The sequence below is a fragment of the Lynx canadensis genome, chromosome B2 (genome assembly GCF_007474595.2).
Source record: "Lynx canadensis isolate LIC74 chromosome B2, mLynCan4.pri.v2, whole genome shotgun sequence".
In the NCBI taxonomy this organism is placed as follows: Eukaryota; Metazoa; Chordata; class Mammalia; order Carnivora; family Felidae; genus Lynx; species Lynx canadensis.
In genome coordinates, this window is record NC_044307.1 from 17,743,262 (window position 1) to 17,757,093 (window position 13,832).

General features: G+C 46.1%; 1 protein-coding gene and 1 long non-coding RNA gene across 2 annotated transcripts; one reads left to right on the forward strand and one right to left on the reverse strand.

Annotated features, from left to right (window-relative positions):
- Positions 1 to 2,044: 2,044 nt before the first annotated feature.
- On the reverse strand, positions 2,045 to 9,133 carry LOC115513596 (transmembrane protein 14C). The gene is made up of 6 exons (XM_030314862.1): positions 9,029 to 9,133; positions 7,975 to 8,042; positions 7,580 to 7,656; positions 6,648 to 6,749; positions 3,467 to 3,554; positions 2,045 to 2,543 (listed from the first exon to the last, which is right to left on the reverse strand). The coding sequence occupies exons 2-6, from the start codon at positions 7,995 to 7,997 to the stop codon at positions 2,489 to 2,491; spliced, it is 345 nt and encodes a 114-aa protein (XP_030170722.1). The 5' UTR covers positions 7,998 to 8,042; positions 9,029 to 9,133; the 3' UTR covers positions 2,045 to 2,488.
- Positions 9,134 to 9,255: 122 nt separating this feature from the next.
- Positions 9,256 to 12,526, forward strand: LOC115513597. The gene is made up of 3 exons (XR_003968755.1): positions 9,256 to 9,774; positions 9,894 to 10,088; positions 10,563 to 12,526. It is a non-coding gene; the product is annotated as an uncharacterized LOC115513597 (long non-coding RNA).
- The last annotated feature ends 1,306 nt before the right edge of the window (positions 12,527 to 13,832 follow it).

A 13,832-nucleotide genomic window follows, 5' to 3' on the forward strand; every position in this document is an offset into this window, starting at 1 on the left:
ATTGCCTCTCGTGGTTTAGATTTCAGTCTTCTCCGCTAGATTCCAAGAAGGCAAGTCATCGCTTGTTCTTTTCCTTCTAGGACCCAGCACAATCTTAGGACAGTAAGTACTGGGGAAACTCTGCAAGGAAGGGGCAACAGAAACTTGGCATGGGCACTACCTGGGCGGCTAGGCATTGAAGACCATCCCACCCACCCTCTAACCCCAGTCTGTGGACAGCCTTAAACCTTTCGGAGCTGACCACTGGGATCAAACAGTTACACGGGGATCTACTGTGGACCTAAATAAATTCCAACCTCCAGGGACCCCTGTTTTCAGAGTTTGATGCTAGAACTGAAGGTGACCAAAATCGGTGCCTTTGGAAACACTCCACAACAGATGAACAAGTGAGGCCAACACGGTGATTCAAAATCCTACCTATGAAAGCCTGGACGGATGGCAGCTTTGGGTGCCCCATGCACATGTCACTGGCATACATGTATATGTGGCTGGGCTCGGATGGAGAAGACAGAAAATATAGATGAGGATTACTAAGTGAATCTAACCATATTTCAAGAAGCTATTCATCAAAATGATCATAGAAAGGCTAGCTTGGAACCCAAAATATGTCTGATGAATAAATACAGAATGAGTATTGGGGGGTTTTTTTGTTTGTGTGTTTTTTTTTTTTAGAATAATCTTTTTTCTGTGCTTCTGCTCTTATACTTCATAGGATTCAAACACCTGGGGAACAAGTCCACCTGGCTCTCACATAGCAGGGTTTTGGGGAAAAAAGCACTGAAGATGAAGGTTAGCTCTCTGAACATATACAATACACACACCGCTCTTTGCTGCTCAAGAGAACACCCAGGTCTGACCTTTGTAACACTAACTACAAACAGTTGTTTCTTTTCTCCCCAACACATTTCCATAAAAATCCATTCTTAAAATATCAAAAACATAATACAATGTTCTACCTACCTGATTTTATCTGTTTTCCCTTTAGACCATAAAAGACTAATGTTTGAGAACAGTTCATAATAATCTGATCCACTAGGGCATGAAATCCTATCACACACCAATGAACTATTTGTAAATGGATTTGTCTTTATAATTTAAAGCATGAATTTGGCAGCACTACAGGATAAAAGGCAATTACTGACTATGCCAGGAATTAATGGGGCATTGTAATTTAATCAATGTATTTGCAAGTATGTGACATCAAGCAACAACCCCTTCCGATCTAGGAGTAGTTATTAATAGCAGCCTGCAAGAAAAGGACCTGAAGTCTCAGTAGACCAAAAGCGTAATGAGTCACTGCTGTGATGGGGCTGTCCAAAAATCTTATTTTGATCCCAGCTGCATTAACAGAAATGCAGAGTCTCAGACACGGTACCTTGGTCGCACCCAACTTGTGCTCAGCTCCAGGCATTACGACTGAAGAGCAGGCCCAGGCAGAAATGTCAAAACCATGTCACATAAAACGAGAATGAGAAAACCAGGACTCCTTTCAAAGAGTTTAAGGAGACACATGATACTGATCAGTAAGTGCCTGAATTACACTATAAATACAACCAACAGCAGTTAGGGAGGAGGGAAGCCGCAAATATCCCTTTTCTTTCGAAAGAGGGGGAAGCTAAAGTAAGAAGGACCAGATGGAGTTAATTCTCAATGCTGAAAAAAGGAAAGTGAAGTGAAAATGTGTCAATACCCAGTTAATGTGTGTAGAGACCAAATTAGATAACTCAAGTTTCCCACAGGTCTTTTTGTTTCACATTTATAGGTTAGCTAATTAACCACAATTTCATTTTTTTTCTTTTTCATTCTGTTGCTGTTGTTACACAGTCCTAACCTTAGAAATCCTCACTAAAGATCACTTTTAAAACAAGCTTCGATGCAATGTACAATCAAATCATATATAGCTTTCCTTGGTTCTTAAATTATTCAAAATACATAATTACTAAATAAAACATTAACAGAACACTTCCATGTTCCTATAGCTTCCTGCGATTCACATCCCAGTCTATGTTCTAGACAACTCTGGCAACGAACACACCATAGAAAATATTATTTATGGTAAATTTTATTTTCATTGATATTTCATTTGACATAATTTCAAAGTAGGTCTGTGCTCTAAGATGAGCCAAAGAACAGAAACCCTAAAGCTCGTAAGAGATGTTTTTCACACTGTTCTGAGTAGGGCATGGGGCTTGGGGGTCCCCAAAGTTGATACCTAACGTTTTACCCTTTGAGGCTTTACCTATAGACACAGAAAGAAGAGAGAACATCAACACACAAGAATCAAACTGTAATAAGGAGCTCTTGGGTTACAAACTACCACCTCTTTAAGGCTGTAGTGAAATGAATGATTTCTTCTGCAAAGTTCAATGTCATTTTTTTTTTTAAGTAAAATGTCAGAATATGTGAAAATGCTGCACTTGCTTCTCTTAATACACTGATATAGAAGAAGTTTTTAAAATCTTCATGAGTCCAAGCTGGGACATGACTACTACTGATGGGGTCTATTCAACACACTAATTCCAAGTTTGGCGACCATCAGCAAACTGTTCAAAAGAAACACATAAACAAAAACACATCAGGTAAAGAACACAACAGGTACTCGACTGTTTTGTTTTTTTTTTTAAGAAACTAAGACTACAGGCCCTTCGCAACTACATGAGGAGACGCCGAGGCCGAGCAGGCAGAGGTGGAGCCTTCATTCTTGGAAACACGAAAGAAATAACATGCCACGGGGCAGCCTTGCCCTGCACCCGCCTCAAAATGGTACGTGTGAATTGGGAGTTCCTAATCTCACAGCCAATAATTCAAAGAGATGAGCAAACTGCAGGCTGAAAGACCAAGGTCTCTCCGGGGTCACCGAGCTAGTTAATGGTAGATTTCCAGTCTCCCGGTTTACTGCTCTTGACCTTGGTGTACACGGACTATAAAGCATTATGCCTGACAGCATAACTATGACTGAAGTCCGGTTAGTGATCTTCTTTCGAACAGATTTTTTAAAATTCTGTCCTCAGAGTATCTTTATCACACGTAAGGAAAACGTTTTTAAAAACAATCTGGTCTGAGTTTTGTAACTCAAGTTAGCCAACAGGATTCAATCAAAACTCCCTTTTAACAAAATGGTCAGTGATAAAGGACACCCACACGTCTAAGAAATCTGAAACACACGCTGAAAGTCACAGAAAGAGCCGCTGTCAGGGCTCTGCCTGAAGCTCCTTCTGACGTAGGCAGGAGCCAGGATGGACCAGATTGCAAACGTGACAGCAAAGCCATGAACTTACTTACTTCATTTTGACATCAAATCAACTACTGTTTTCGCAGCCTCTCCTATTTGTGTGTAAATTAAATCATTCCGGTTGATGTCCAGCATCAGGTATACCAACACAAGTAAATTCTGGAATGTACAGCGTATCTGGGGCCCTAAACTCAACTCCATCCCGGTGACGAACGGCAAGGGAACAGAAAATACCTGGCACCCGCGATTAAGCCCGCAGGCAGAAATTTCCCAGAGTGGTAGAATCTCATCCCCATAATGCCAGCTAAGGTTCCAGATGTAGCTGAGGGGAAAGACAGAAAGAATCGAATATCATTACATCTTCTATACGGGAGAACCAATGTCCCACCCACCTTTCAAGGGCCAGATCCCCTCTCATACCATCTCCTCCATGCTGGGGGAGCGCTGGGGGTGCTTCATGGCCACCCGCGCCCTGTAGGACTAAGTACAAAGACTAGAATATAAGGCTCTCACCATCTGGGCCAAACCTGCCTTTCCCGCCTCACTACCCACCATTCTTCCACCATAGTTTTTTCCACATTTGCAGTAGGCCTTCTTCTATTCCCTGTTGATGTATTTACCTTAACTGTATGCTCTGCTAGTCAGCATGTGAAGACCTATTACATGTATTCCCATGCACTCACTGCACTAGGTGCTGGAGGGCAAAACTACCATCATAAAAGGCCTCTAAGAGGGTCCCGCCTATCCGGGAAAATGAGGAAAGGATTTGCTGAGGAAATGAAGACCAAAAAGCCAAGATCTGAAAAGGAGCGAAGAGCTAAAAGGGGGAAGAAAGCACATTCCAAGAGAGGGGATAACAGTGGTGGGGCCTTGTGGTGAGAGGGAACCGAAGGCTCAACTGTGGCCAGTGAGGAAGAGGGGCCAGAGCACAGAGCCCTGACAGCCATACGGAGGACTATGTTCTTCAGCCCAGGAGCAATGAGAAGCCATCAAAGCATACCAAGCAGAGGGATACATGAACATAAGAGGACTGTAAAATCAGAACTCGAGCTGCTCCATGGAGAACAATCCGGAGGGAAACCAGAGCATGTCGGGATACCACTGAAGAATTTCCTCAAGAATGCAGGTCAGATGAGGGGTACTGGGATGAGAACGGTGGCCATGGAGACACAGAAGGAGACACTTCAGGATATGTGCTGGAGGTAGTGCAAATAGGGCTGACTGCTGAAGGAGACAGAAAGATGGGAGGAGGACAAGATCCAAATGGATGGAAAACACCAGCACCAAACACATCTGTAAGGACATGAGGTTACGTTTGGGCAGATGCCTAGAGACAAGATTTCAAACGCACAACCTTTACTTATGAGTAAAGCTTGGAGGAGTGATGCCTTTCTGAATCAATTTTCCGTTTCAATGGTAATTTAAGGCCTAGACCCCAATAACACTGTCAAGCAAGACGGTATAAAGAAGATACGGGGCGCCTGGGTGGCTCAATCGGTTAAGCATCTGACTTTGGCTCAGGTCATGATCTCAAGGTCCCAGAGTTCAAGCCCCGCATCAGGCTCTGTGCTGACAGCTCAGAGCCTGGGGCCCGCTTCAGACTCTGTGTCTCCCTCTCTCTCTGCCCCTCCCCCGCTCATGCTCTATCTCTGTCTTAAAAATAAACATTAAAAAAATTAAAAACAAACAAAAAAAATATACAAAGAGCCAGGTCTTAAGAACTTAAATATTTAATGGCCAAGAAGAAAGATGGGTCAACAAAAGAGAACGAGAAAATAAGAAGGAAAACAGGAGAGTGGAAAATGGCTTGGTCTACTATGCTGAGAAAGCTAAAAGGCCGACTAGAATGAGGATTAAAAAATGTACAGTCGGGTTGCCTGGGTGGCTCAGCTGGTTAAACATCTGAGTCTTGATCCCAGCTCAGGTCACGATCCCAGGGTCATGGGATTGAACCCCGCGTCGGGCTCCACACTGAGCGTGGAGCTTGCTTGGGATTCGCTCTCTTGCTCTCTCTCTCTCTTGCCCTTCCCCAGCTCAGGCGCATGCTCTTTCTAAGAAATAAATAAACATTAAAAGTATATACACTGGATTTTGAAAATCCAGGTCACTGACAGGCTCAGGGAAAGCTATTTCCATGGACAAAGGACACAAAAAGGGGGGTCGAGAATGTGAGAGGCGAAGAAGTAAAAACAGGGAGTAGAACGGATTGTTTTAGGGAAGTTGCTGAAGGGGAAGAAGAAGGGCAGGCAACTGGAGAAGGAAGCGGGGTCACGAGAGGTCCTTTCTTTTTTAATGGGTAAGAGAGGACACCTTTGAACATGAGTGGGAGGGATTCACCCGCAGGGCGGAACACAAATAAGAGATGACATCTCTGGCAGCATAACATCCCAAGAAGGTGGGGAGAAGAGACCCAAAGCGTGGGTGGAGGGACTGGCCTTTGAGAGAGAAACAGCACGGTGGAAGGCTTGGGTGATGATGGCATGCTGGAGCCTCCATGTGATGACTGTTGTTTTCCTTTACGTAGGCAGCGAGGGCAGTTGCTGAGAGCAGGAGTAGAATCAGACATGAGGATAAAGGAAGCCTGAAAGTCATTCAGGAGCTTGAGCGAGGGAGCTGGGAGGCAGAGCTGAGAGCGGGGCGCCTCCTCCTTCCACGGGCACGCCCCAAGTCAGCCGCCGCGACCTCGCTTCCCAACCCGTCCCGACTTGTACGAGCCACTCGGTCAACACACTTGTTCTCCCCACCACTCTTCTAAGGGCCGGCACTGCACGTGTTCCCACTCTGCGTATCTAGGGAGACGGCGAGATGTCCACGCTCCCAGCAGAATGGCTGATGTGTGGGGAGACCTCAGTGAAAATGCACCCCAGGCCACGTTGATAAGAAGTGATCTTCCTCCCCGGTGCTGCTGTTTGCGCTGCTCACGGGGCACTTCAGCAGCCCCGCAGTCACCCCAACAGCGTCAGTCAACATAAAGGCTCCTCGAAGGCAAGGCCTATGCCAGACATTCAGCTTAGTTTTAAAGGGCTAACACGTGATTTGCAAAGGCAAACAAACGCACTATTGAGGCAAACCTCACCCAGGCACGTGATCCTCCAGTAACGGTCAAGCACACGCTCTTCAGTGGGCAGACATAATGATTACAAGACGTCTACTTGCCTCGTACAAGCTTAATACTAATTCCGTTGGCTAGACCTAAATTGGAGGCATGAAAACCTTTCTACATTCTGTACATAGAAAGTAAACAGAAATCAGCACCACTCTCCCCACTCCCAATTTTAAAACTTCCCCAGCACTTGGGCAGAAGTAGTAAAACTGTCTTCATGTGAAGATCCTGCCACATGCCACCGAACCAGAGCCTTTGGGTAGAATGTTCTGGATACGTAACTGTACCAGAGAGACAGGGAAGCAGACGTACCTAGGAAAACCCAAATGTTCCTCGGATCCTGAGACAGCTGATAGGCACCCAGGCCTGCTAAACTTCCGAAAAGAAGGCCAGCAGCCAGTGACGGGACGCTACCTGCAGAGAAGCAAACAGTCCTGCATTATAACGTCAGACACTCATTAACAGAAGTCACCAGATTTCCTTTCCCTCCAGGGGAAAACAGCCAAGAGAATTTCTCTCAACACAGCTCATAACCAAGGAGCTCTCAAGCAGGAAAATGTGTTGCGGCATCTGCTATTTTACGGAGAAGTCGGGGTAACGTCACATTATTCCTCTCCTTTTTAATATACAGACACTTGCATCTGGGGAGCAAAGAAGGGCTCCTAACCAGGCCTGATGAACCTGTCAAGCGTTGGAACTGTCCAGAGGCAGAACCTCAGGCAAATCCCCAAAGGAGAAGGAAATAGGGGCAGTGAATTAAAACAAAACAAAACCTGGAGAGTAAGAATTCTGGTGTGTGTGTGTGTGTGTGTGTGTGTGTGTGTGTTGGGGTGGGGAATGCAGGCTAGAAAAGAGGTAGAAACAGCAGGTTTGCTGATAGAACTATGCCTGATGAGAAAAGAGGTTTCTGCCTACTCCAAAGAGCACAGAGATAATAACACCCTGGGGTCAAGGCAGATGTGTGGTAGTCGATGATAATAACAATCTACTACCACTCCTGCCCGGCATCTTTAGATAAAGACACCAAGAACAAGGGAGTAGACAAGAAGCCTGACTTAGGTCAGCCAGATAATGGGAAAGCAAGTGCAGGGGCAGCTACAGGACTGAAAAGAAGCCTGCACTCCAGCTACAGGGCTTCAAGCAAACCTGACTCAAACAAGACTGAACTCTGGGGACCCCGGGGACTCACTCTTTACCAGCAACAACGTGAAGATCTTAAGAGGTCAGGTAGCTACAAACCATACCTGCTTTTGCATAGCCAATGATCCCACCAGAAGCAACCAGTGCTGCATAGCCAAAGCCAATCCAGTGTAAAGGCACTCTGAAAATGAAAGAGTAAGAAACCAGTGCCAACCATGTCTAAAAAATAAAAACCACAATCACAGGATGGGACTAAAACGTCATCATTCCAGAACAGTCATATCACTGTACAAATGAAAATAAATCCTAGAGGTTAGAGGACTTGCCTGGAGTCAGTGACGGAGCCGGGACTCAAACTCAGGTTCCCGGCCTACGTGACCAATGCTCCGATTCCCCAGGCTGTCCGGCACTCTACGCTTAGTGCACTTTTCAGATCAGGAAAGAAGCTCTGGTTTTGAGAAGTTCTTGGCTATTCTACTCCCATTCACTGTGTACTTACAGCGGGCCAGAGTCCTTCTGCATTGTTCTCTTTCACTCCAACCAGACAGAAGAGTACACCTGCTGCACCTGGGAACGAGGGACTGGATCAGAGGTGGTAAACAGCACGTCTCTCTAGCAGTCAGAAAGAAGTGGATCCTAGTTCCAGCTCCACTCCTTAGCAGCTAAGAAGTAATGGACAAGCTCCCAACCTCTCTAAGCCTCAGTTTCCTTCATTGAGGATAATGGTACAAATTTCCTACAGCTGCTGTGGGCATTAAACAAAATAATTAGTAAAAGTGCTTAGCCGCTAGTAAATGCTGAGCAGATACCAACCATTGTGGTGATAACCTCCATTCCAATAGCACAGGACCACAGGAAACAGCAAAATTCACGGACCAGCTCTGTCCAGGTGATAAGTTTACCTTTTCATCAGCTAACCAAATTATTACTGAATCGGAAACTAACTATCTCCTGTAACCTTAATTCGACTATTTCAGTTACCCCTTTCCACTCCTGCCCAAAGAACTGAATTATTTCGAAAGTCAGCATGTGCAAAACTTTCAGACAGCTATTTAATTTTGCATCCAATTCCTAACTCTTGTTAGACTGGGGACGGTGAGAGGGGTAAAATACAGGAAAGTCCAAATCATAATTAACGTGGAACACTTCGCTCTTGGCAAAGAAATGCATCTGGTATGGTTTAACTTGAAAGCAATACAACCTTTTGTTTAAATTTTTAATTGTCGGGCAGGGGCTACTTGGAATTGTGCCAGTCATTAATTGCAAGTAGCACTCAGCGAGATTTTCAAGCAGCAAGAGCAATAAAACCCCCAGGAAACTAATCACCGCTACGCTACACTGGTAAGCACCGGCCTCCAGAGCTCAGGGGTTCTGCAAGATTCACGACTACTTTAAGGAAAGCAGAAAATGCACGGCTAGAAAGGAAACTGTGACGCAGCCTAAAGCCCCCGCCTGGATCTGGGGGACAACGAGTAGGCGGCAGCAAAGCCTCTTATATAACCCCAAACAAGTCAAAATGATATAAAATAGTAATTAATTCCCAAGCACCGAACCTCTTTCCCCTACGACTGCACCGGTCGACCGCGGGGTACCAGCGGCGAGGCGTGGGAGTCCGGGCCCCGCCGGAAACGTCGCGACGCGCTCTGCGTCCCGAGGGCCGAGGGGTGGGGAGGAGCATGGGGCGGGGCTTGAGGGGGAGGTGTCGCGGCGCGCGCATGCGTTCCAGGAACGGGAGACGCCTGGGGCGGGGCTTGAGAGGAAGCGTCGAGGCGAGCGCTCTGCGTCCGGGAGGTGGGGCGGAGAGTCGCGGCGCGAGCCCGGAGTCCCTACGTGGGTGTTCCAGTTGTCGCTCCGGCCGTGCTGACCGGCCTTCGAAGCTCGGCTCGCCAGCAGCCCGCCTGAAACCCAGAATTTGAGTCGGGTCTTCGCAAGTGGTTTCGCGGGCTGGGCCAGGTTTTCCTGGTGTAAACCAAAGGCATGCCATCCGGAAGGATTCTCACTTCCCGAATCACGGTTTTTGCCTGCCATGGTTAAGAACTACTTTCTTCCTGCAGAGCTGGTGGCCACAAGCCAGACAATAATGTGGCTTTATTATTATCTGAGAAGCAACTTAAAGGAAGGGAGAGGATAAGTGAAATATAATTTCCTACTACCGCAGTATGCGCCAGTGTCCACGAAACATCATCTCCACTCCCTCTCCAGAGCTGCCTCTCTTCCCTGCGTTTCCTGCGCGACCACTCAATCGCTGTAAACCAGAATTTGGGTGTTATCCTTGACGTCTCTCTCCCCTTCAGCCCCTGTAAGGATCAACGTAGATAAATCTTATAAATACAGTCTTCAGTGAAAAAAAAGGAGATCGCAGCTCCCGCATCTTCCAAAACAAAAACTTTTCACTTGCAACATCTCTTAACCTTTCAGATACCCAAACTGAACCCTGTGGTTACCATCGCTGATTCTTACCAGCCAAAGCAGATAAGGACTAAGAAGAACCATTGATAATTCTCGTATGCCAGATCCTCACCAAATTACTGGAAGACTCCGCTTAACAACCAACAACGGGACCTATCTTAACCACCTCGGAATGGACTTAGGGATGCACGCCTCCCGATACAGGTGTATACGTAAACCTTAGTTATCACCACCATGATCTTACCCCTGTCCTTTAGACTTAAATTGAACCACAGAGGATTAAGTTAATTACCTACAACCGTAGTACTTGGTAGAGCTGTTATTTGAAGTAAGGTCTTTCAAAACCTACACCCTCACCTTTATGTTGTATTGCCTCGTCATTCCTCAACCCGTAGCACACCCCATTTCTCTGTGTGTAGTCCCAAAATTTATTGTCAAATACATTGGCTCTCTGCTCTGTTTCAGTTAGTTACAGAGTAAACCAAATTAACGATTTGTGTTCAGTAACGTTTCTCATTGGCATTAACATATTTTAGTAGATAGCTCAGTTCTCAGCTAGGAACCCCTGAGCCACAAATGTGTCAATGGAGTGTGACCAAGATCGTGTGAGGGAGAAGTTTTTAGTCCTCTGGTCACTGGGGCTTCTTAACAGGTTGTTTCTGTTTGTTTCTTTCACAGAGGCCTGGGGTCCAGACCATGTTTGGTAGACAGACAAACGTAGCCACGCACATAACCAGAGCAGTAAAGTCCGTCGGCCAAAACAGAAGAGCTTGTGAAGAAGAAGGAATAGTGCCTCAGTTTCAGCATTATTTGACCCTTTTTGGAACCTCATTCATGTGTGACTTCACACATTAAGAAATCCCAAAACAAAAATGTCAAAAACAAATTCCCGGTTGCAGTGTTTCACCTGACGTCTACTGAGGATCTACAATACCAGTGTCTAGGTGTTCAGGATGTATTTTGTAGCTTTGAAGAGGACCGTCATCCATCAGTAAAACCTTTCCCCAGGAAATTGATGACTGAGGTTATGAAAAAATATTGCCTGCGTTCTCAACCCACCCTATCTGCCACATGCTTCTGGGACCTCATTTATCAGAAAGAAAACATGCGGCGCGTTCATTGTAAGCCAGACACTGCATGAAGTGCTTTCTGTAGATGAACTCATTTAATCTTCATACCAACCCTTGGACTAGAGACTCTTATTATCTCTTGCTTTCAAACACAAGAGGAGAAAGAGGTTACCTAATAGGGACACGGCCACTAGCCTTAATAAATGGCAGAGCTGCCCTAACTCCTTTCGTCTGTTCTCAATACAGTGACCAGAGCACTCCTGTTATGAGTCCGTTGTGTCATCCTTATGCTCAAATCTCTCCAATGGCCCCCTTTCTCGCGCCCACCTCTGATCTGAGCACCTGCACGTGCTGCTTCATCAGCCCAGAGCTTCTCCCCAGATCATCTCCCAGCTCACTTCCTCACCTCCTTTGTCTTCATTCAAAGGTCACCTGCTCAGTGAGGCCTTCCCGGATTATCTGGGTTAAAACTGCAATCCCTCCGCAGTTCCCTCCACGGCTTATTTTTCTCCATGACGCTTACCTCCACATACAGTATGCTGTAAAACTTACTGACTGCACAATCGTCCTCCCACCCAGCACGTACGTTCTTTGAGAAGGATGTTTATGCGGCGCTTGGAACGGTGCTTGGCACACAACGGCTGCTCAATGAGCATGGACTGAGTGAGAACAGATGTGGAGTAAGAGAGGCTGGTCTGCAGAGAGAAGCGTGAAGACAACACGTGGAGTTGGAGACAAGACGGAGGGATGGCCCTGACTGCACCCTCTCCCTTTCTGAGCTCTGGTTCTCTTCTGTCCGACACACCTGTGTCTTTGTTAAAACTCCAGCCCCGTGCCCTCTGTTTAGAATAGCCAGAGGAGCTTTCTGTGTCTCGCAGCTAAGTCTCTCTTACCGACAAGTCTAGCTTGACAAGAAATGGCCCCTTAGTAGGGGGCTTGTGGACGGAGTGTTCCTTTGGCTGCCACAAGACAAGTAGGTCTCTTGGATCCCAGTCGCCCGAAGACTTGCTTTTCGAGTGCCAGGGGCAGGGAGTATGATAGGAAAAGATAGGATTCAGTGGGCAGAGAGGGAAAGGTGAGGACCGGAGGTCCCTGGGTGTGGAAACACATATTTTGGGACAATGCTGGGAGCATCTGACCACAGAAAAACTCCCTCCGGCGTACGGTTCCTCTTAAGAATGTAATAGTCACCACCTCCTCCCTCTCAGGTTCCCCTCAGGAATTTCACAAAAGACCTATAAAAGTAGGTCTTTTGTGAAAGACCATAAAAGGTATGACCCACAAGGAATGATATGGCCACATAGCACCCCTCGTACAATGGAATCGAGCCAATCAGGAATGGACAACCCAGCGCCTAGAGTTCTCTCGCCAATAAGGGGAGGACCTAAGAAGGAACCCGGGGGAAGGGAAGGGAGGGCTGACCAGAATTATAAAACAAAGATCCTTACCTATTGTGGGTATTCACCTCCAAATGCCCCCGTCTATAAAGAGACATTTCATACTATTTTTTTTTTAACTTTTTTAAACTTTTATTTTTGAGGGACAGAGCGTGAGCAGGGGAGGGGCAGAGAGAGAGGGAGACACAGAATCCGAAGCAGGCTCCAGGCTCCCAGCCGTCAGCAGAGAGCCTGACGCGGGGCTCAAATTCACAAACTGCGAGATCATGACCTGAGCCACCCAGGCGCCCCCTAGTCTTACTTTCTAATCTTCTACGCGAATAAACTTTTGCCTGCTGCTCATTTTGTGTCCACTTCTTCATACTTCAAAGCGCCGAGACAACAAACCCCAGGGTATTGAGGCAAAAAAAAAAAAAAAAAAAAATCCTGCAACAGAGTATGTGCTGAGGGACCACTCAAGAGGAGGATGTTAAAGACTAGGTATGTTTCTTAAATTCCACATGAGTGAAATCATATCTTTGCCTTTCTGACTTATTTCACTTACAAACATAGGCGAAAGGAAGGAAAAAAATAAAAACAGAGGGAGGCAAACCATAAGACACTTTTAAATACGGAGAACAAACAGGGTTGCTTGGGGATGTTGGGAAGATGAGCTAAATGGGCGATGGACAAGAAGGAGGGCACTTGTGATGAGCACTGGGTGTTATTGTAAGTGATGAATCACTAAATCCTACTCCTGAAACCATTATTATACTGTATGTTAACTAACTTGGATTTAAATTTTAAGTAACTGGGTGCCTGGGCACCTCATTCAGTTAAACGTCCAACTCTTGATTTAGGCTCAGGTCATAATCTCACGGTTCATGGATTCGAGCCCCATGCTGGGCTCTGCGCTGACCCTGCTTGGGATTCTCTCTCTCTGCCCTTCCCCTGCTCGCACACTCTCTCTCTTAAAATCAGTAAACTTAAACTTAAAAAAAAAAAATAGGTATGTGTCAGTCATATTTGCAGGGCAGATCAAGGATGTTATGTACCGAGGGTATACTTAAGGGTGTGGTTCAACAAAAGGAAAGAAGGGAGGGGTGCTCAAAAAGGTTTCAGGCTACAGGAGAGTCATCCAGGCAGATCTGTTCACGTAATGTGTAATTATTTACCAACTTTCCTTTAGGCTGGGATCACACTTTTCCTTTCAGCACCCAGAATCTAGGGTAGCGCCTGGCACAGGGCTAGTGAACAAAGGAGGGGGAGATATAGGTGACATGGTGCATTCTGAATTGGGAAAGAGTGAATCTGGGAGGAGAATCTGCTCAGACACAAGTATCAAAGTGGATAATTTGACATGTAGATGGCAAAGACTATGTGCAGACTGTACATAGAGGGGAAGGACAAGTAGATCAACAGAACAGAATAGAGAGCCCAGAAATAGACCACCACAAATACAGATGACTTTTGAACAGCTCAGTTATGGGCCCTGACCCTTC